We start from the raw sequence: 23,395 nt of genomic DNA, 5'->3' as shown, positions 1-23,395 counted from the left end.
CCACAACAACCAGAGGCCCTTTAGACTCTGCAGCGTTAAAGCATTTAAGAAAAAAGAGCGCAAAGAAACACGGTTATGGATAGAGTCTGGTAAAATAAAAGAATAGCAATAATCAGTTATTAAGTATGATTTGAATGAGGTGACTAGCAATTGACATTGAATTAAGTTGACATTATTTTGATAACAATCTGTTGTTTGATCACTGTAAAAACATGTTAATGAGCTGTTTCCTGCCACTTAACTGATTTTTTATTTTCTGTTACGACTGAAGATGCCAGCTCCTGCAGGTAAGATTACAGGTAAAATATTCAAAGAGGAAAATGTATGTATTTTCATTTAAAGAAAGCAGGGTGTTCTATAAACAGCAGAACTGATAATGCTTACTTCTGTGAATTTTATTTTTCTCCAAAGCCACTTGTCTCAGTTTTTCCTCTGACATTCCTGCTGAAAAAGAGGCAGTTTATGCCGTGTCTAGTGCAGAGCTGACTGTTGACTAGGCGTGGCTGTTACTGAATGGGATATGTAACAGCTGAACTTTCTAGGCTTTTCTCATGGCAGGAATGCTAATTTTGTTCTTCTCTCTCTGCTTTACCTAACTGCTGGTTTTCATAATGTTATTATCTTTGAGCCCTACCTGAATAATTCCAACTGAATCTGAAAGAAGTTGGATAGGTATTGTGTGGAATTAATAATACTTCTGAATGGATAACATGATTGCCTTGGACAAAGGCACTTGTGACTACTTAGTCTGGCACTGGCAGTATCTTTTATACCAGCATGTTTCCCCAGACTTTAATTGAATATTGTTTGTACTTCACAGCTTGCCTTGGAAAATTGTTTCCTGTATGTGCATTTCACTTTTTGTAAATACAGATGCGTGTAGCGACCTTTCAGTGAGTGAGCTTGGTTTTTTTACCCATGGCAAATTATAAGGAGCTAGACTGCAGAACTTACAGCTTAGATAAATGTGTAATAGACTAAAAGAAACGGACAGCTAAACTGAGTGGGTTTTGAGAACATGAACATCTCAGTCAACTAAAAAAAGCAGGTTCTTGACATTACAGATTTCTTTGCATGCTTTGATCACTGTATTTCTTTCTCATTAGGATTTGAAATTATTTCCAGGTGAGAACTTCTAGACAAGTTTTAAATTGATATCTTTAATTATGGTTGCTTTTCCATTGGTATGATAAGGCCATTGTCTTTTTCAGAGTAGCCGTAAAGCTCGTGAAGTAATGCAGTTTAATCGGCCCCCAAAAAACTGTAGAGAAGCTTTCACTGCTGAAGGTGATCAAGTATTTGAAAGACGGTATTACTCTTCTGCTTACGTCAGACCTAAGTTCTTAAGCAAAGATGTTGAAGCAGAAATAAGGTTAGCATCTTGTAATGTTGTGTTTGTGAAAAGTGCACTTGTTGACATAAATAGTGTGATTGCATATTTGTCTATTTGCATGTGCACTACTCTCTAGTCTACAATTTCTTTCTAGATTCTTCTCTGAGAATTCTGGAAAACATTTTGATTTCAATGCTTTTTTGTGATAGGTACAAACTTGACTTATACCTAGATGCTTCTCAACTTCTGGCGTGTAAATTTAGCCCAGCAAGTAGGGATTTGCTGGACTGAGTACTCCAGGATATCTAGCTACCTTCCTTTTTATTTTATGTTTGCTGAAAAATAGTATGGAATCAAAGATGGCTGTTGTTTGCTTTTTTTAAATCTAATACTTGAATTGACGGTATTGTAGTTTACTGCAAAGGAGGCTTGATTTTTTTTCAAACCAAAAATGTGTTAGTACACATCATCCTACTGGTTTCAAACTTTTCATCTGTATTTTCTAAAGCATTTGATTTCACTCATGGTAGGTAACTCTGACAAAACTTCACTCCCCTGCCATTTTTTTTTCTCTCATTACTTTCAAAATGGTAGTTTAAAAAGCCAAATATATTTCAGGGTTTGCAAACTTGAACTGTCACTAAGCAAACTGTTGACAATTGGGTACTTTTATTTTGATGCTTAGATTATATTACAGATGTAATGAGTAAATATTTTAATTTTAGTATTAATAGCTGATAATGTAGACAAATTGAATGTTAAAAATTTATTTATGTAGACTCACAAAGTTTTAAATATGTCAGTTAACTATACTTTGTCAGTGTGAGTATACAATGAACTTCAAGATTATCTTAAATGTTGCAGGTCTTTCATTAACAGTGTTGCTTTGGGGACTGGTGTAGGCCAGTTAAAAAGAGAAAATGTCTTCCTGTTCCTCTACCCCTTTCAGAATTTACCCTAAAGCAATGACACATTTACCTGGATTAGTATAGGCAATATATTAAATACCAATTCTGGGATCAGACTTAATTAGTCCTTTTAATGGAACTATAACAAAAGTTGTATTAAACACTTGTATTAAGATATTTTTATTTTTTTTTCTGTAATATTAGTAAAGCTTTCTCTTTCTTTTGCAGGGGTGAAAGACACTATACAAGTTTTGTCATCTATAAGTAGTAATCAAAAATAGCTTTGCTTTGCATTTCAAATATTTTGACTGAAAGTGAAAAGTACAAAGTAGTTGTTTTCTCTGAAGGTGCAGTAGTACTTCTAGAAGTAACACCACTGCTTAGTTCAGGCATATGGCCTGTTTGTAAAAATTGCTGACAGAGGTTACAGATGGCTTAAATAACATGAATGATTTATCCACCAGGAATTTAAGTAGGACCGTCAGCAGAAATCTGCTTTGGTGTTTCTTTACTGATCATTGAAACCATCCAGTGCACAACAAACTTGACATTTTTATATATTTTTTTTTATGGGAGCATATTTTTACCGTTTGTCATGGATTTAATTTTTATTCGTGTATTTCATTACATAAACATGTAATGATATATGTATATAATATCTAATATATATAATAATATTATTTTTTAATAAAGTCACTTAGAGAAAGAGATTGAAAGCAAAAAGGCGCATTTGACTGCATCTCAGCAACATTTATATTCCGTTCAAAATGAGATTAGGCAGAATGAAGATCATCTTCAAGGTCATCGACAGCACCAAAAAAAACTACAGGTAAAAATAAGTACAGTGTCAGTTTTTAGAAGTTCTTTAGTCTTTCTCGATTTAATTTTGACTTCTGCAGTATCTTTTGAGTGGATGAAAGTTTTTAATGTTTATCCTTCCTTTTGTTTGCTTTCATGCGGTTTGCCTTTGTAGTATGCTTTCATCATTTAGGACAGAATGATAGAGGGTACATCAGTCCTAGTGTATGCTGTTTCTGTACAGTATCCTTTTTGTTTCTGCATCTTCCCCCTCCTTGTGCTAAATCTCACAAATTTCAACTGCTTTCTTTGGACACAGGTAAGAAGTTGCGGCAATACTTAATGCAAGTTTCTTCCCCCTCCTTTATTTCTGTTGAACCTTGCCTCTTCATTCCTAGACTATTGTTTCTCTTCATGGTCTTTGTTTATATTCTTAATCCATTTTAATATGCTGAATATTTCACTTTTATGTTTTCTTAATTTTAATTTCTTTATAAACCATTTTAACACCTATTAGTCTTAGTTCTTTGCTTACCAGTACTTCAAGGTAGGATATATATTTGTGGTGGCAGTTAGGCAGTATAAGCTAATACGTGTGTTTATGTTCATTAAATTACAAATAAGAAACAGCAGAAAACCTGTCATGTGGACTCAACTTGCTGAAGATGAATATTTGAAGGAAACAATAAATATATTCAATTGTCATGTTGAATGCAAATACAGTAATAAGTTAATAATTTAAAATGCATGTGACTTTGAGAACAAGTTTTGTTATAAAAATGGATTCCATAGGTAATTGGGAAGAGTCTTTGTGAGCAGTAATGAAACTAAAGGGGCAAATATCTTGCTTTCTGTGTTGACTTAAATGAACAAATGTGAACTTCTCTCTTTAGATAAGCCTAAGAATATTTAGTTTCTTTTTCTTTTTAGATAAAAGTAAGAACAACAAATGCAGAAATAGGAGATCTTGAAAATATGGAAGAACACCAGGCAGTGGACATTCGTACATTAGTAAGAAGAGATTATCATATTATGTCCAATAAGTATATGAAACAATGTCTTTTAATTTTGGTAGGGTTTCAAAATAAGCAAATAATGTAGATTTTTCACTAGTTTACTATTTGGGTAAATAGTGAAGAATGTAACACTGTGCCATAAATGTAAACATTCTGTAATAGCATGAATTTATTTTTGGTGAGTTTTTTTCTGTGCTTCCCTTGCCTTTTTTTTTTTTTTTTTTTTTGTTATTGTGGTTATTGGTTGTTTTCTTTTGTTTTCATTTTTTTGGGGGATGTTTTTATTGTTTGTTTCTTTTATTTTGGTGGTTATTTCCCTCCCTCCCTTCTTTTTTGTCATTCAGTGGTCTCCTACAAGATCTGTCAGTATGTTCTTTTGTGTTTTAGAGACAACTACATTGAGCTGCTTGTTTTCTGATTATAGAGTACTGTATGTAATCTTTTACCCTGATAGAGATAATAAAATTAAAACTGTGTACAGTAATTTGCAAATACAATAAAAGACGACATACATTATTTAATACATTTTGACAGGAAGATGAAGCTAAAGAAAATACGTGTAAGATGGAATCTGTAAAAACAGACATGCAGCAACTCAGCAGAAAAATGGAAGAACTGAAAAATATTCTCCAGGTAGCTGAAAAAAACTTTGAAGAAATGAAAGAAAAAATTCATCAAGTAGAAGAAATTGCAGGTCCAATTAAGGTAGCAATAATTTCACGTTGTATTTTTAATTCATTTCCTGTTGTATGGTAAGGGGAATTAGGTTAAAATGATGGAGGAGAAAAGAGTATGCAACTTCCTGATACATTTAAGGTCTACCTGTGAAATGGAAACAGAGTATTCCATCTAAACCATGTGAAGAAATAAGCCTGGCAGTATTTTGAAGTTGGTTAAGTGTAGTTGCTATAGTGTTTTATATTTAAAAAGAGTTTGTTTCCAGATATTTATTGCTTGTAACTTAAAGTGCTAAACAAAATAGAAGGCAACTTTTATATTCCTGAAAGGGTATTAGATTAGATGTACTGCTGCGTGTTCTACAGCTGTTTAATTAACTGCTGACATATAGCAAGTTCTGACTTTAAGGCAGGATTAGAGAACGGTAGGAGCATCCATTATTGTTGGTGATTGCTGTTTTTCTTTTTTGTTATTTTGCAGGGTTTTGAGGGGTGTGGTTTTGTTGGCTTTGGTGTGCTGTTGGGTTTTTTGGCCTTTTTTTTTTTAATCCTATCTAGTTAACAGGGACGAGGAAGAAAATTGTCTTCTATAATTTGTTATTCTTTATACTTCTTTGTTTCTCTGAAAAGATATGATATCACTTCAACTATATCTAGAATTATGTAGTATAGAAGTTGCTAGAGTCTATATCATACTATAGGTATAGCAGGGCAGTGAATTGTCTGTCGCACAGAAATTCAGTTCACGCAGGCATCAGAAGTTGTGGCTAGAATATAATGTAAAAAGTAAATGTAGTTTTTGAAGTTTTAGAATCCTCAAAGATTAAAACATCCTCTCAAGATTTGATTCCTAAAAGCAATTTCAAGCATTTATTACATCCTTATCAGAATGGAGTGTAGACTTTCTGATAAGTTGCTGCTAAAGCTCCTGGACTTTAGGAGTTGTCTTACTGAAAATAAAATAAAGCAGACAGTGTTAAAACCAACGTAATTACCAGTAAATGTCAGATAGATGCTTAGGAATCTATCCCCACCAGCTCACTTCTTGACTTACTCCAAACAGGAGGAATTAAACCAAGCTGACACAGAACTGGAAACTAGTAAATGCCGTTTGCAGCACTATGAAGAAAAACAGAAGGAACACTTGGCTTGCGTAAAAAGACACAAAGAATTACTAGCTGTCAAAGAAAAACAATTAGAGGTAGGTGTGGGTTTTTTTCTTTATTGAACTTGGATGGTCATGATTCGTCTAATATTTAATAATATATCATTCCACTTGTACATCCTGCAGACCATATAACACTGGGTATTCTTCTCTCATTCTCATTACATCTGAAGCTGACTGTCTAAATCAAGTCAAAGTAATTTTGTATAAATGAATCAAGGCCTCTTCCTTGTTTGGCAGAGCACCGTTTCCTGTTTTGATAGATAAGGGTTATCCATCAAAAGTATTTTTTCTGTATTTTTCAAGGGAAAGATTAAAATAACTTAAAAAAAAAAAAAAAAAAAAGATTTTAAATTGAGAATTACTGGTTTTCTGGATGCTAGGTTTTTTCTTGTACAGACCTGATATTTTGAAGACTTTTAACTATTTAACAATTAATTGAGTTTCAAATGTACTTCAGGAAAAAATGGCACAAGCTAGGCAAATCTACTCAGAGCGCCTAGAAGTCAGCAGAACTGTTAAGAGTCTTGATGCAGAAATGAATCGCTTGAGAGAGAAGATAAATACAGAAAATAATCGCCATGGAAACAGAGAAGAAATAATACAGTAAGTCATCTTTACTTTCTAAAGTAATTCAGGTAAGATGGAAGAGATAGGGGAAAGAGGATTTTTTTACTGATTCACAGCGCATTTATATGTCTTCTTAGGATTTAATCTGTGTCTGAAGGCGTGGAAACATGCAGTACTGATTGTGCGGTCAGCCACTGAACTGAACATGTTTAGGCATGATTTTAGTCAGTGTCTGTACTATATATATGAAATTACCAACAGTCAAATACCCTTTTAGGGTTTAGAAGTATCCCAATTATGACTGTGGTGTAAACGTGCCTTGCTGTTGTTCTGTGGTGCAACGAGAATTAAACACGCTTCCAGTCTGAGTAACTAATGCAGTAGTTAGGCAAATACTTGAGGCTTTGACCTAAAATATATTTCAAGAAATCATTCACCTCAGGTATTCTTGAGCATAGGGAGCCCAGTTGTTCATTCTCCTTGATGTAAGAGTTTTCTTTCAAACGAATTAAAATAGAAGTAAAATTAATATTTTTTCCAACTTCACTTGTGAAGTGTCTTACTTGCCTCATCAAATACTTCTAGCTTTAACATAGATCCTCACGAGAAAGTTTTTATTTGAATGTTTTGATTATCAAATTGATACTCAGCATTTACAACAATAGCTCAGTTTTAATGTAATGCATGTTGAGTCCAGACTTTGTGTTAATTAAAACAGGCAATTTCATGATGCAAAGGAAAGATATAAGGATGCAAACAGTAAAGTAAAGAATTTAAAGAAATTTATTAGGCTGCTGGAAGAAATAATGACACAGAGATTCAAAATATATCGGCAATTCTTAAGGTGAGTTACTTTTGCTCCAATTTCTGGTTTTAGATAAACATGTAGCTGTAAGCATGCACCTGTACTCCAGAGTGAAAATTATAAAGCAGACCTGTGAGAATGAGATCTTTAAGGTAGTATTCACAGCAATCTTAATAACCTCATCATGCTCCTAGATCCAATACTATTGTGCCTTCAGTTTAGAGGCAGCCTGGACTGACAGCTGAAAAAACAATATGATCTCTAGAGGCTGTATATTGCTTCACACCAAAGGCCCCTACTCTGCTGACTTAATCCAAGGCAGTTCAGTTTGTGTTTCAGTGCTGGTTTTAGTCATTAAAATATCAGCAACATAGTAGTATTGAAATCATCTGGACTGTTGCTTATTTTCATCGATTATAATTAGTGGTGTGCTGTGCTCATGTAATTTTGTTGTGAGGCAAATGTGTTTTCTCTGCCCTGTGCTGAAAAAATGTTGAGGTCTTTATTCAGATTCTGCAGTTTGACAGCTGCTTCTCTCATGGAGTGTCCATTAGTGGGAGTGCATCCCTTCTTTCTTGCTTCAGCCTCTCACTATCCCATCGCTATCAAAGAAGATTTTGTGGTGGGCACCTTTGAAAAGGACTGATGGTCTGTTTCCCAGAGCAGTCCTTCATAGTTTATCATTCCCTTCAGCAGAAATTGAGGAATTTGTGGTGATTCTGCTTGTAATTTTTGATCTGGGATCTGAACGGGGTGCCAGTATGACCGTGACAAATAACAATGCTTAGGAGAATCCTAGCCTTTGCAGATGGAAATATATAAATAGTAGTAGCGAAGATTTACATGCAGAATCTGATACTTTCCCTTGTATGTCAAACTGAATCTTGTTCCTAGTGCCCAACTATGAGTATCAGTCCCACTTTAGGGTGTGTTAAAGCACGACAGTTCTTTCTTGAAGGAACTGTGATGTATTGACTGTTGGGGAAATTATATGCTAGAACTGGGGAGGAAGGAGAAAACTGGTAGGGAAATTAATGTTTAATTTCCAGAGTCTAGCAGAGTCCATTTAAATTATTTACTGTCCTTACTGTGCAGTTCTTTCCTGTCCAGTATTAGAAGTGGCATGTGGTCCTTTTCTGTTGAAGTTGTGGAAGAATGGTGTAAAAAGCTTCCAGTCTGTTGAAGCAGACTTCTAGAAAATACAAAGCCTTGGATGTCTTGATTTCTTACTTAGTTACTTTGTGTTGGTGATTCTCTCTAGTATGTCCAATATAGAAAGTTACCCAATCCAGAGCTTAATTGATTTGGGAAAATGATATTATTAAAGTGAGTTTTATATTTAAGATTATGATGCGGAACTTGATAAAAATATGTTGTCACTTTATCATGTATTTTAAAACTTACGGATCTAATGTTTGTTTACTTGATTTAACTGATTTAAGGCTCCTTTCTTTACGATGCAAACTCTACTTTGACCATTTATTACGTATTCGAGCTTGCTCTGGAAACATATATTTTGATCACAAGAATGAGACACTTTCAATAACAGTAAGTTATTTTATATTACTGAAATTATCATATTATGCAATTATTGCAGTTATTACTACTAGTATATCACGTGCTAGAACATGCAGTGCAAAGATAGAAGAAATTGTTCTTCCCTCTCCAAAATGTGTTAGGCTAAATTGTAGGATGCTGTTGAAAACAAGCAAAAAAATTTATTGCTGTCTTACATGGCCAGGTTGCAAGGTTACATGGAATAAACTTGGAGTCTTGTCTTTTGCTGAGGATAAAAATTCACGAGCAAGTCAGTCTTTCAAAATTATTCGTTCCTATTCCATTGATAGGAAGTTTACCTCAATTTGTGTGATTGTATAATGGCTCTAGTTGTTATTTAAGCAACTTTTAATAGCTGTTATGTTTTGGTTTTTTTGTTAGTGTTATGTTTTGTTTTTTTTTTTTTTCTTTTGTGTCTCTTTTATCATACCTCCCCAAAAGCTTTTGTTATGGGGGTATTTACTTTTGTTTCTGTGGGAGACTTCACTTTTAGGAATTTAAGGGAAAAATGTGTATTGACAACATAAATATGTATTGACAGAATCCTAATTAAACATGTGAAGGATTCGTATCTGAAGAACTCAAACTCAGTCTGTAAAATGTCATTACGTGGCTTTGTCAAAATGCGTTTGTTTTTTTTATAGCTGATGTTTCATGTTTCTCATGCAAGAGATACATGTTTACTCAAGGAAGGTAAATTGAAATACAGCTCCTACAAAAAAACATCTAAGACTCTACTTTAAAATAATTCTTATTTTCCTGCTTAGCTTGTTAAAGGTAGTATAAATAACAAGACAAGAAGATCCTTAAATTTAATCTTAGAGGGGGAATGCTACAAAGTGTCATCACAATCAATGGCACCAAAGGATTGCTCACAACGATTCATGTATTTTAGTAAATAAACTGTTTCTCCTTTAAACTCTTGTTTCTTCGGTAGAAAACACTGGCAGTCATTCAGTCTTTTAAGTGTATTTTAAGTGTATTTGCAGTGGTCGTAGAAATGTGTTACTAAATGATTAGGAGCCATCCCATTCCAGAATGGCAATGGTAGTTAAGTGTATGAAATTGTTCTCGGGTGATCTCTGTCTGCTCACACATAATGTGTTTACCATTAAAATTATGATTCTGTTAGTAAGTCTCCATCTCAGGTTTAAAAATTGGCTCTAATGTTTTTATTTCCAGGTTCAGCCTCGAGAGAAAGACAAAGGTACCCTCAATGATGTGCGATCCTTATCAGGAGGTGAACGTTCCTTCTCAACAGTTTGTTTCATTCTTTCTCTGTGGTCCATTACTGAATCTCCTTTCAGATGCTTGGATGAATTTGATGTCTACATGGTATAGTTTAAACTACATTTGCTATTCTGATTTGTATAAATTAGTGAAATAGTTGGGTTATTATTTGTATTTGGTCAGATTTTAAAGCACTGTAATTTAACTAAATAATAAATAAAAAATCCCGAAATAAAAAAAAAAAAAAAAAATCCCCAAGACAAAGCTTTTACACTTTGCTTAGTGACTTTTGAAACTTATTCTCTTTCTGGAGTTGGTACCCTAAACTATGAGCATCTCTGTTACTTCACTTGCTTAACTTAGCCCAGCAGGAAAATCATAAAATAGTTCCTCAAGCAGTTGTTACTGTGTTTGTCAAGGTTGCCTCTGCATATTGCTATGACAGTAGCATCTTTCCAAGATGCTGAAATGCAGAGTAATAAATAGTAAATACTAATGTCAGGTAAAACTTAAACCTCATCTTTGTGTATAGCTTTCCTGGATAGGTGATTAATCAAATTTTTTTATTGCAAGTTATTTGTGCAGAAGTTTAGCCAGCTGTCCAGGAGAGGGTGGATACTCAGAACCATAGGCCCTGCAGAGAACTTCCATACCATATCATCTATTCTGTAAATAATTACACATAATTTGTCTTTCCACTGCTGTGCCAGTAAGTGCAATATGACCGTCTCCACGTTCTGTAGTTACTTTTGGTGTAATCCTGGAGACCCACCACAAGAGGACTTCATCAGCATATTTGCCAGGGAGGTACCTAGTTTCATATGTAACAATGTATAGAAGTACAGCTTCATAAAACCCCTACTAGTAATAGCTTTCCATTGCACATCTTTTTCACTAAGCCTAGTGTATAAGGTGGTTTCAAAATAATAATAGCAACAATAATAATCACAATAAAACAAGCTACAAAATAGCTTGGGTTTCATGCAGCCCTTAAATCCTTTCATGTGATTTTGAGGCAGGATTTTATGGGAAACATTATTCTACTTAAATACAGTTCATCTCAGCATACTGATAAAGTAGGAATTACTACATGCATATCAAATGTGATAGTAAAATGCTGTGAGTAGGAGTATATGATTGTTCCAATAGCAGCTTTCTATTGTCTACGTGTACTAAAATGTAGAGTTTAAGAATTTCCCAGACTATAATTTTTAGAATTTTAACTGCAATGTTTCTCCAGCTTGGTTTTTATTAGACATTTCTTTAGCTAAGCTTTACTGTTATGAATTGATTCCAGTAGGTTTTTCAATTAAGATATTTTTTAATTATTTTATTCTTAAGCATTTGTCCCAGTTTGTGCAATAGTAGGCCAGTGAAGTGCATAGTCAATATCTCTATCTGATAAATCTTTTTCTTTAGGACATGGTTAACAGAAGAATTGCAATGGATATGATTCTTAAGGTGGCTGGCACACAGCGCCATCGACAGTTCATTTTGCTCACCCCACAAAGCATGAGGTAATACCGTTGTGTTATTTTTGTACCAGGAAATATTGCAAGGAAGTTCTATTGCAAGTATAGCTTGAAAAAAAATCAGTACAAGGAAAAAATTTTGCTGTTTGTAGCAGTAGAAAATGAGCAGTTAAGCAGTTCATTGCTGATTGTTCTGGGAATTCAATAGGTTTTTCACACTTCCTTATGTAATGTCTCTAATATGGTCATTCAGTAGGACTCGAATCATTTTACCTTAAGTAGAACAGCCTTTAGAAATGTTTCATTGTGTATAGTAGGCTCCTGGTAGCTTTTAGCCCTGTATCTCTCTTTCCTCCCCCAGAATTAATAGAAGACTTTGCATTTTCCCATTTTTTCCTATTAATACTGCAGTACTTTCAAGATGTTTGTCTTTTGATTTTTTTTTTTTTTTATTTTTATCTAGACTGTTAACAGCTCCTTGGGGGTTTTGTTTGTTCATCCCTGGTAAAGCAATACCCAGCTTAAAGGGACAGTCACTATCTCAGCCTATGCAGTCAACTCTCCTCTCTGTTAGGCAGATGTAATCAGTGAAGCCTGCAATGGATAGTTAAGCAATCTTTACAAAGATACTTGTAAAATATAGCCAATTTACTCTTAATTGTCTTTCTTTATTATAAATCTGTAAGAAGTAAAATAGTGGTATTCTGTTGGAAATTCTTCGTGGGGAATTTCTGAAACTGCACTCAGGAAACATACAGGAATTTTCTGTATTGTTAAAAGTTATATTTAAAAGTTCAATAATTCAAGTACATCTTGGTTTTGTTATATTTTGTTACATCATGCATGTTTAGCAAACATTTAATTTAATGACAGTATGGCGGCACCTTTGGAAAAATTCTATGTTAAGATAAAGGTGGAGAAACCTGTATAAATATATGCATAGTAAGTTTGCTCATTTTTAGTATGATGTGATTCACTTCAGAATCTCTAAGGCAAATATGAACTATGTAAGATCATTGTTTCATTTGGAGTTTCGCTTAAAAGTAACTTTTCTATAATCGAGGTAGTCTAAGTGTTAGAATCACACAATTTAAATCGTGTTTACCTCAAGCTTTTACTGAAATCTGGCTCCAGTATCAATTCAATGAAGCCAGAACTTCACCCCATGTTACTGTTTTTTAAACCTTCAAAGAAAAAGACGGAGTTATTGAAAGGAAAACATGTTGATGAAAAGAATTAAATGGAAATACAAAAATCTGTGGGGAAGAAACACTGTTTAAATGATGCATACTTTATTTTTAGTTCTCTGCCTACGAGTTCCTGTATTCGAATCCTCCGAATGCAAGATCCTGAAAGAGGCCAAAGAACACTGAATTTCAAAAATAGGAATGACGAAGAGGAAGATCAATAAGTATTTCTCTGTATGAATGTGGCATATTACTGAGGATAAATGTGTAATGATGTGTATAATGTTACTATTTCCTGATGCTGAAAAGGGGATCTTTTATTAGATACTCTTGGGAAGAGGTTCCAGTATTTTTTTAATAACAAATTTTTTTTTTTAAGAATTACTGTGTATGTACAGAGCAATATAAGCACAGTTTCTATGATGAGAAAATCCTAAATGCTCAGTTGATATTTTTAACTACCTGCTAGTATACTGACTTTTTAATCAGTTGTTTTGTCTTCTGGAAAAGACGAAATGTATTTTATATAACTATGGAGTAATATTTTAATAAACAGTGAGAACTGATCCTTGTGGTAATGTTTTAGCGTCTCTATGCTCTTAAAATTAGCATTAAGTTAAAAATGTTTCTTTCTAGCTCTGTTTCTTAAACATGTGTTAATAATTACATGCAGTAAAACATGTTTCTTTTTTTTCCAGTGGAACCACAGCAGCTGACCATGTTAGCATTTATAGTGTATATTTTCAGAATTCGAGAAGTGAAAACTAGGAATCTGTGGCTTTATAAACTCTAAATTTTTTTAACACAAACTCCATTCTTGAACAGCCTGTGTTTGGAAGTATATACTAAAACTGTAGATATTAATTATAACAAACCAAAGAGACAGAAGTCATTCCAAAATAGAGGAATTGAGTGGAATAAGAATTTGGGGAAATAATACAGTAACTTTTATATAGCATTGTATAGGCCTGCGTTTTGCTGGGTGTCCCCACCTACTTCGGGACTATAGTAAAGCAGTTAATCTTGCTTTATTTAAATAATACAAGCAGTTTTGGGGGACTAGAGGGAAAAAGAACCACCAGATTTTTCAAACTGCCCCAAATTAACCTTTTTTGTTTTCTTCTCCTTTCTCCAGGAACTTGAATTTGTTGGGAGCTCTTCAAAAACGATCACTTTTTAGAGTTTAGCCATCAGAAATACATTTTTCTTTTTGACATTATGGGGATACAAAAACCAGAGACTATTCAGAGAACAGTTCTGCACTTTCTACAGTTATTTCCTAAACAGCAATTCTTCAATAAAACCTCATTGCAGTGTAATTTTTAACTTGACTTTGTAGCCGATTTTTTCAGCTGCTCCACGTATTTTGTGGTCTTTAACATTGTTTAGTTTTTTCACAAGCATATGTTAAAGCTGTAGGTATCTCTGGATGGAAGCTAGATAAAGAAGGGAAGGAAATACCCTAGCCAAAACCAGCCTGAGAAAGCTAAGTGCAGTTCTAGTGTGTTCAAACTGTAGGAACTAATTCTGGTGCCCTTTTAAAAGCTTCAGATGTTTACTTCTGAAAGCACAGGGTGATGGGCCGAGAGGCCCAGGCGTGTCACACCCTTGAAGAAGTTCCTGAAAAAACAAGGCCAGTTTTTTTGTGGAGGTGTGTGGCAGAAGAGGCACAGACATCAGTCATAAATTCAAGTGGGTAGGGAGGTTCTGGCTGGATAAACCAGAGGTAGGGATTGTTCCTAATGAAGGTATGAGGCATTTGAGCATGTCCTAGTAGGCTGTAGAATCTCTATCCTTGGAGGCTTTTGGGATCTAAATAGACTGCTGCACCTCCTTCAAGCAGGGAGCTGGACAGGAGAACTTTGGATATCCTACCAAACTCAGCAATTCCATAATCATGTGACTTGATGGAATATGTATTAAAGATACAACTTTAGGATTATGTGAAAACACTTGGGGGAGGGGGGTGGGGTGTGCTGGTGTAAGGATGCATCACCATACAAAGTGTGTATTTGGCAAAACTTGTCTGGAACACAAGCCTGGATTGTTTGTACTGGGAGTCTTTGATACTATTACATAATCATGAGCCACATGTTTAGTTTGGCTCAATTTTATAATGAAACTAGAACATGTTTTAGACCATTTTACAATATGAATGATAGAATGGTATAGCATTGTTTCCCCCTGATATTCTTCAGCATCCAAAAAATATAAAAAGCAAGAGTGAAGGAGCGAGAAAAGCATTTATCTTCTTTAATATGTTTATAATGAGTTATGTGGAGAAGAGGTTCAGGAAAACTAATTATTGTATTACTTCTGAGCTCACACTTCATTTTTCTCCCATGGTTTTTATACTTGAAATATCGGAGTAGTTGGCAACAATTCTGGTCTTTGGTTCAAAGCAATATATTGTATTTATTCTAATATACCACAGTACTTGGATGAAAATATGTGCCTGACTTTAATTATAAGCAACTGTTTTCATGGCAGAAGATTAATGCTGAATAAACGATTACTGAAGCACTTGCTTGGATGCACTTATTTTTACATTAGAACTATCTCATTCTTGGTACTCTAAATACAAATTTCACTATACCAGCTACCTAGAGGGAGGATCACAGTACTGATAATATATTTTGTGACTGTGTTTGACTTGTTGGCCATTTTGGATGGCAGTGCATTGCTTAATGCTGCATTAAAGTAAATGGAGCCTGTCCAACTACATTAATTTGAGGTACAGGGAAATGCAGAATGAGGTACTGCTGCTCTAGTAAGTATACATAAAGTGGAAACGCATAAATTCCCAGGAATATTCAACAACGAGTAATTTACGTTTAAGTGGAAACAATGGGCATATAATTCTCAGAAGTATGGAATGTTTTCAGACTGTGGATTTTTTTTAAGTTACAGCCAAGTGTACACAGCACCACCCTCTGATTTGCCAAAATGATTACCTGTGTAGTCTAAGTGAAATCCTGGTATTAAAAAATGCAGCTGAAATTTCTGTCTTTTGCTGTTTGTTCGGAGTATGAAGAAACTTAAGTATGGATGGCTGTGGTTGTGGCAACAATTGATTCTGTGTGTCCCATGCCCCCTGCCCCCCATGTTTATTAGCAAAATGTGTGAAACTGTTTTTTGTTAGGGTTTTTCCCCTAAATTTTAAGATAAGCGTCACTTTTAAAATCTGAAAATACAGAGAATGATTTGGTTTGTGTCATATTTATTGTTTAGCTATTAAGAGTACCAGCTTGTTTCTTCATAAGGTAAAGAAGAAATACCAAACATGCAATTGTGAGATGTTCACTCTCTTGTTTTGTTGCAATCCTCTATGCAGCTAGGGCATGTGGTGTAGAAAAGATTTTTATCTGAAATTTCTGCAGTCTGCCAGTTCTTGGTGCTTTCCCACAGCTATGCAGAACCTATACTTGCCACAGTATGAACTTGACTGATATACATGGAATTGAGAAGGAAAGTGGTTCTCTTCACTATCACTTCACATCATTGTACCTTATGGTGAATTTGCCAGTAATGATTTTTAACAACATGTCTATTTATATTAAATCAAGTGTAGGTTAGTGTCACATGATAAGAAATAACACTTAAGTGAGGGGAAAAACATTAGAAGACCGCGTTTAGGTCCAAGTAAATAAACCGTATTTGAATTCCAGCCAGCTCAAAAAGCTACATAAGCACAGGTCTGGAAGGTTTACTGTTAAATCTTAGCATCTTAGAGGATGAACAGCTGCTCTGCTGGTAAATACAAATACAACTGTTGGTTTCTTAAAATATGACTCTTGAGGTGAGTGAGTGCAAAAAGAGGTTTTCTTCATGCTTTCAGAATGAAGTACGTACTTCCCAGTAGTACAGTGACAGAGAATTAAAGGTTGAACTTTTTTTTTGTCTATTACCGGGCTGAAGACGTGAAATAAGAATTAGGGGAAAAGGTCAAATGTTATAAATTTATTTTGGGACATATATATTGCAACCTCTGTGGAAGCTTTTGAAAATTCAGGCAAAGATCAATACACTTCCAATAAAACCTTTAAACTTCCAATAAAACAATATTTTAAACATTATATATATATTTATATATATTTTTAATTAAAGGGATCATTTTAGCAGGTTTTTTTTTCTTTTTCTTTTTATATTGCATTCCTCTGACATAGCTCTTTCCAGATTGAAGGGATGCAAATGAGGTAAGAATTAAGGCAAACCTAAAAGGCATGCAAATGAAGTACATTTATATCCACTGACAATACAAGCACATGTGTGGATCAGACTTAAGAGCCGAGGAACTCTTCCCCTCTGTCTGTCCAATACTACTTTACAGCAGAATGGTGACATGATTTCTAGTAAACAGTTAACATTACCATGGGAATTCAGTGTCACTAACATTATTCAGTCTAGGAGACACAGAGCTAGCATCAGTAAAACATGAACAATAAATAATATAATTCACTGCAGCACAGGACTGCTGCACAGGCTTCAGAGGAATAGGGTTGTTGTGAAATGACATTGCACACATCACGTTGTGGCAGTTTATTTTTATAATATATACTTTTAAAATTCTTTAGCAAATGACATTCTCATGCACACAAGTGTTTCAAACACAAGAAGCAAGTCCATTTATAGGTAGTCCAAGCAAATTTTTGTGTGTGTGGAAATAGCTGCAAACTGAATGGAACATTAAACTTCTGTGCAGTCTATGACGCATTGTACACAAGCTCATTTTTGAATGTCACACTGCAAGAGTAATACAATGGAAGGATCACTCTTTGCAGCTTCTTTGAATTCATCCAGTGTGATCTGGTCATCTTTGTTCTTATCCATCTTACTGAAGATCTTGTCTACCCGTTGCTCAGGCGTCAGACCATCCTCATTCATTTTCATCATGATCACAGTGCCCACCATTTTGTAGATGGCCTTTGGAAAGAAACCAAATGGAAAATTCAACATACAAACTAACCTGATTTCTTGATGTAATCAAATTCTGGAAAGATACTCCAGCAATAACAAGACTGTTAGTTTCTCAAAGGATTAAGTGATTTTTTTTTTCTCTTTTCATTAGAATCTGGTGTCCATACATTTAAAACAAGGAAGAATGTGTTTTACTTTCTTTACATGTAGATTATTTCAGTAGTTACATTTTGCATTCTAGAACTAATTTCTGTGGCTTTCTGTTTCAGAGTGCAAAACTGTTGTAACCTATTCTCTGGACCAACTGTTTATTTGGCTTGTAATCACTCCGCTGAAATATTTCATAGGAATTCTGAATAATCAGTGTTAGAAATTATCACCCTTTAACAGCTTTCTATGGGTTCACGGGAGCAAAATCTGGTATTAACTACTGTGGGGAGTACCTGGTAGATAACAATGGCAGTAAACTTCATCCTTCGTATTATGCACCGTGGGCATCTTAATGCCCATCTGTGAGACCTCACTGAAAATAGTGTGTTTTCCCTGTAAATTTTCGTAATCATCTGAAGTTAATCTCCAGTGAGGCTTCAGCTACTTGAGCTACAAACCGGTAATTTCATGGGTGGTAAGTGATTTTGAGATGGGCTTTGTAAATCCTTTGCTGTGCTATTCGTACGGTTAATCTGTTCATCAGGGAAAAAAAAAACAATTACCTCTGGGTATTTAAAAGCTTATATGTACTCTCTGCAATGCTCAAAGATTACATCTATAAAAATCTCAGTCTGCTTGCACCACTGGCGCATGAATCAGTGTAGAACAAATGTGTGTAATCTGTGCTTTTAAAGATAGGTACAGCTATTCGTGTGCTTAAAAGCTAAAGGGTATGGGAACAGTTAATTTCTGTTAATGTTCAGACAGGTTATTTTTAAGTGTCACATTGGACTCACCTCTATGATTTCCAGCATTTCCACTCTTGTAATTTTACCATCACCATCCAAGTCGTACATGTTGAAGGCCCAGTTTAGCTTTTGCTCAAAACTGCCCCGTGAGGTGATGGACAGTGCACAAATGAACTCTCTGAAGTCGATGGTCCCATCTCCATTTTTATCAAAGGTTCGGAAGGCGTGCTGGGCAAACTTCGAAGCGTCGCCGTACGGAAAGAACTGCAAAATAAAACAATGACTACAACTGTGGGCAATGTGAAAGAACAAGTTCTGTACCTGCCTGCAAAACACTGAAGTGAGGCATTTACTGAGAGTTGCTGGTGGGCTTTATGTGAAACAGAAGCTACGCAACGTAAACTTCTGTAACAGTAACAACACAATGATTAGTCAAAAGTTTTCTCTCCAGCAAACAACATTAAAAATATATTTAGTCCTAATTTAAAGCTAAATTAATGAGATGAACTTGAAATTGAAGTTGGGCGCAAATGGGAGATTGTATTTAATATTCTCTGCTTATGAAAAACAGTCACCAAGGTGCATTTTAGCACTATTTTTTCTGCCCTTGACATGTTGCAACCAAGCAAATGTGTGGGCTTGTTGTTACAGAACTTCATTTATTCAAAAAGAAGAATCTACACATGGCATAAAAAACCAGGGACATATGTTCTGCCAGCCAACATTAATACAAGTGCATGAGAGCTGAGATAAAACAACGTAGAGCAATGCTTTCATGTTTAATATCCATTTATCAGTGAACACTGCAACTGTAGCTTAACAAAGTATTTTACATGACCATAACATGTAGGTTTTCAGCTGCTATTTTTTCCCCTCAGGAAACCTGTGATTTAAGACATTAGAGACAGTAGTTGTTCTTTCTGTGGACCAGATGCAAGAAAACATACCTCTTAGTAACGGAAGTTTCAAACTGGCACTGAAGTCCCACTGCAGTGCAGGGACTGTACACAAATAATGTTTGTTTCTATATTCCCAGCACAACCTTGTGGAGGTTTTCATGCTCCTAAAATAAATACAAACCTGAATTATCCCAATCTGGGATAATTTCCTTGGAACCGTTTTCCTGGAATCATTTTGTGCTCTTTGAAACTCCGATTCTTAGTAAGTATTGCATTTAGTAATGTAAGTTTGGAGGAAACTTCAGTAGCAGCTGAGGAAGCGGATCTGCAATTTTCAGTTTCCCATTTCCCCATCCAGAGCTTTCACTGCAGGCTGGTGGTTGCTGTGGTCAGCTGGGAAAGCTCTTGAGTAGCACATTCAAATTTCATGGGGGCTCTTGGGGATCTCACACCATATATAGAAATGGGTGCTACTCATTGAGAACACAGCTGTAGAACATGGCAAGCCTTTGCTGCTTTTCCTTTGAGGAGGCCAAGTGACCATTTGGATACTGTGTCTTGCCCTAAAAATGCAAAACTTCACATGCAGCCAGCTGCTTCTACTATGTGGCCATGTGGGTCATGGCATTGCCAAAGGGGTCCTAACCTGAAAATTTTCTTCAAAACTGCTTTCTCTGATACCAGTTTTTTCAGACACCGTTCTGGATAACCTTTGCATTGTGGAAGAGGTACGACACAATCACTTCTCTGGCTCAGTGGCATTACAGTCATTGTAAGATCTTCCTCTTACCCGCAAAAGAGAGGAGGGTTAAACTTTGCCCCCCTCCATCCATTCAGAATATTGTCCTGTTGTAAACTAACCCTAAAGGGTTGCAAATCGCAGTGTTATCCCAGAAAAGGTCCATCTCGATTCCCAAGTATGTTTTCAGGAAGATATGTGAACATGGTGTGGAGGCATCTGGCGTGTACCCATTCCAGTGATGGTTTGTCCAGGTTAGCATTGCTGTTAAAGTTGTGATTTTCTCAGTTGACTTTGTATGGATCGGAGTCCACCCACAGTTTCTATGCCCCTTCTCCGATAGCTGAAAGAGGCATTTGATATTGTCTGCTCCTTAAATGTAACTTACGGGGTTGTGCTCAACCCAGCCCCTGTTATGTTCTGATAATCCAAACTGATGGAGCCTTAAATACCTCAAGGTTCTGTTCCAGCTCTTTCTGTACTTTCTGATTTTTGACCTTTAATCTTTTTTTTTGTAAGCATGACTGGACTCGTAAACACACACGAAGAGATATGGATTCCCTGACACAGCTCAGGCCTGCAGCGACTGCAGCTACCAGACCTTGCTGAATGGTTCTTCTGGTGACAACCTCAGCCTTCTGTCAAAGCCTCCGTGGGAGCCCTTAGCTAAGTGTAAAGACACAGACTTTAAGACTACTCTGAGCCAAGCAGCAGTGGGAGACAGGGATCTTTAGAAGAGAAACACCCGTACTTGGCAGGGGGAATATAAGGAGGGAGGATGGCACTCTGGCGTGAGCTCAGTGAATGCCTCAGAAACAAGTAAAGAACACAGGGAGCATTTTCAGAGTCTACAGCCACTGTGCAGGCCAGCGCTTTCAGCCTTCCCTTTCAAACCCTTGTCCAGGTGATCAATCTACTTAAGAGAGTAATTAGTTCCCTTCTGCTGCAATGGTACCACTGAAAACTGCACTCTACACACCAGCATTTTCTCCTGCTTTTCCCTTTTCATCCAAAACCCAAGACAAACGATACCTGCCTGTTTTTTTTTACAGCAGTAAATTCCATGGGTGACCAAACACTGATTATTCCTTTGTTTCTGCTTCTCTAGTTTCATCTCTTGCTTGGACTGTGCCCTTCCTGACCAGTTAGATGAACATGCTGGCATGTGAAGAAAGTGTTATCTCTACAGACACCTATCAATTAGGAAAAAAAAAAAGGGAGAGAAAAAAAAAAATCCCTTATTCTGCTCCTACATAGTGGAGAAGATTGTCTTGCAGATTCTTAGCTCCTAGAGTGTTTCTGGACACCCTTGTGGTATATGGGGGCTTTTCTAGGGTCCTGGAGTAGAAGTATCTAGAGAACAGCATCTGCAAATTGTACGTAACTTAAGTCTTGGGGAAACTGATCAAATACGTAGGAATATGTATCTGCTTGGCTACAGATGCTTTAGCATCTTTGAAGTGACAATGCTCACAGACAACACTGTGACCAGCTCTATTCAGATCGAGTATTTCAACGAGTTACTGAAAAAGCATAAAGCATATACTAAAGAATATGCATAAAGCATATAAAGCATGTGGCTCAAGCTTTAGCATATGGAAAGAAAAAAAAAAACCCAACCAAAAGCAGTGTATTTCTCCAAATTCCCCAGTGATGTGGGAGGTTAAAAAAAGAAGGGTATCTATCTCCTTCATTGGTAGGGTGGAGTGGGGTGAGTGGTGCTTTGGTTTTCCTGCAATGTTCTATCATGTTTTGAGATGCATTCCTATTAAAAGGGAAATTCTGCTATAAAATGGAGAAAGCCAGAACTGGTGTACAAAGAGCTGTACACGCTGCCTGTGCATGCCCAGGTGACAACTCAGCCACTCACCTAATGTCAGAGCTCTCAGCACCGAGGCAGGAGCTGGCCTGCAGAACGGGGTGTGGGTGAGCAGGAGGTGGTACAGCGCTTCTGTATCCGATTAAAAAATCTGCTCTAACTCAGGTAATTTTCACAATTCTCACTTCATCTGCATCTTAACTGCTATGATTCTGAGCAGAATGTATACTATCAGCAGTATGGGCCAATGAAATGACTCAGTTACTACAATGGGTTTTGAATGGGGCCTATGATCATAAATCTGAAAGCCTTTCCTTGCCACTTTCTAGTTCTGCCAAAGGTTTTCCCTGAGTTACTGGGCATTGGATGAGATCTTTAAGGAACCGAAACACATCCAAATGTTCTTACTCAAGTCCAGACCCCCAAGGGCCTTTAGGCAACCAAGGCAAAACCCACAAAGGGACACAGGCAACGAAGGGCTCTGAGCAGTTGCCTCCATAGCCAGGTCTTCCATCACTAAGGTGTGCACGTTTTGGCTGTGGATTTCCAAGGCCTTTTCTCACACAAATCTTCCCTCTAAACTTTGGAGATCCTGTTTCCAGAGGCAGTTAAGCACACCTTACTCTGCTGAAGTCCTTCTGTGGTTCCTATCCCCAGCAGCTCTTTAAATTAAAAGCATTTAGATACATTTAGATAAGCACTGAGGATTTCAGCCTCAGAGCTTTCGGAGGCAGAAGTTTACTGTAGAGACATTATAGGCAATGAATGAGCACCCAAGAAGCTTCACAGAAGCAGAAGTAATTTCAGCAGCTCTGCATGCTTCCATTAACAACTTAATTGAAAGTTAAGAGATTTGTATCCCAGAGATACAGATGTTCCTGTCTTGTTCCCAGCCCTCAGCCACAGAGTAGCAGCAGATCAGCACAGAAAAGGCACATCATATGCCTTTGAAAAGTCTGTGTTGTCTTGTCTGTATGCATTGGAAATGAAGTGAGGGTTACAAGGATTTAATTTCTTTACTTAAATTTCAGGGTATGGAATTGGATGATGTTTCTGCACTGCACTAGAGATGGGATGCTGTAACAGATCCAGACATGATATTCAAAGTTGTGGTACCAATGGGGACCCTCTTCTCAACCTTCTCCTTATCCTCTGTTCCTGTCCCCTCTGCATTATTCCTCCATTACATAGAGACATCCTAGGATATGTCCTTGCCTATGGCAGGGGGGTTCAACTAGATAATCTTAAGGTCTTTTCCAACCCTATGTATTCTGTGATTCTATGATAGGTCTAAAAGCTCCTGCAATAACTCACCCCCAGCTACAGCACTGATGTCATAAATCTACGTATAAGCTGAAGCAAGTGCTGCACTAATGAGAATGATGGGGATCCCCAATCTCTGCT

At 36.2% G+C, this 23,395-nt stretch overlaps 2 protein-coding genes across 5 annotated transcripts in view; one reads left to right on the top strand and one right to left on the bottom strand.

The window, feature by feature from the left end:
* Window positions 1-15,241, top strand: part of SMC6 (structural maintenance of chromosomes 6) — a 32,001-nt gene extending 16,760 nt beyond the window's left edge. For 3 of the 4 annotated variants that reach the window (XM_065681672.1, XM_065681674.1, XM_065681673.1), the window contains 11 exons: window positions 1,212-1,372; window positions 2,935-3,070; window positions 3,970-4,050; window positions 4,590-4,760; window positions 5,796-5,933; window positions 6,358-6,503; window positions 7,186-7,311; window positions 8,715-8,820; window positions 10,012-10,164; window positions 11,479-11,576; window positions 12,834-13,284. In XM_065681672.1, the coding sequence (XP_065537744.1) occupies window positions 1,212-1,372; window positions 2,935-3,070; window positions 3,970-4,050; window positions 4,590-4,760; window positions 5,796-5,933; window positions 6,358-6,503; window positions 7,186-7,311; window positions 8,715-8,820; window positions 10,012-10,164; window positions 11,479-11,576; window positions 12,834-12,942 (1,425 nt within the window). In that variant the 3' untranslated portion in view covers window positions 12,943-13,284. Of the gene's footprint in view, window positions 1-1,211; window positions 1,373-2,934; window positions 3,071-3,969; window positions 4,051-4,589; window positions 4,761-5,795; window positions 5,934-6,357; window positions 6,504-7,185; window positions 7,312-8,714; window positions 8,821-10,011; window positions 10,165-11,478; window positions 11,577-12,833; window positions 13,285-13,853 lie in introns of those variants that run through there. The other variant, XM_065681671.1, reaches the window with a different exon arrangement.
* Window positions 15,242-15,921: 680 nt separating this feature from the next.
* VSNL1 (visinin like 1) overlaps window positions 15,922-23,395 on the bottom strand; it is an 86,638-nt gene continuing 79,164 nt past the window's right edge. The window contains 2 exon segments of the mRNA XM_065681677.1: window positions 15,922-17,641; window positions 18,583-18,798. Coding sequence (XP_065537749.1) covers window positions 17,444-17,641; window positions 18,583-18,798 — 414 coding nt within the window. The 3' untranslated portion in view covers window positions 15,922-17,443.

Source organism: Lathamus discolor, chromosome 5, assembly GCF_037157495.1.
Source record: "Lathamus discolor isolate bLatDis1 chromosome 5, bLatDis1.hap1, whole genome shotgun sequence".
NCBI lineage: Eukaryota > Metazoa > Chordata > Aves > Psittaciformes > Psittacidae > Lathamus > Lathamus discolor.
Note: the sequence above shows the minus strand (reverse complement) of the source record. Positions and strands in the feature narration are given on the sequence as shown.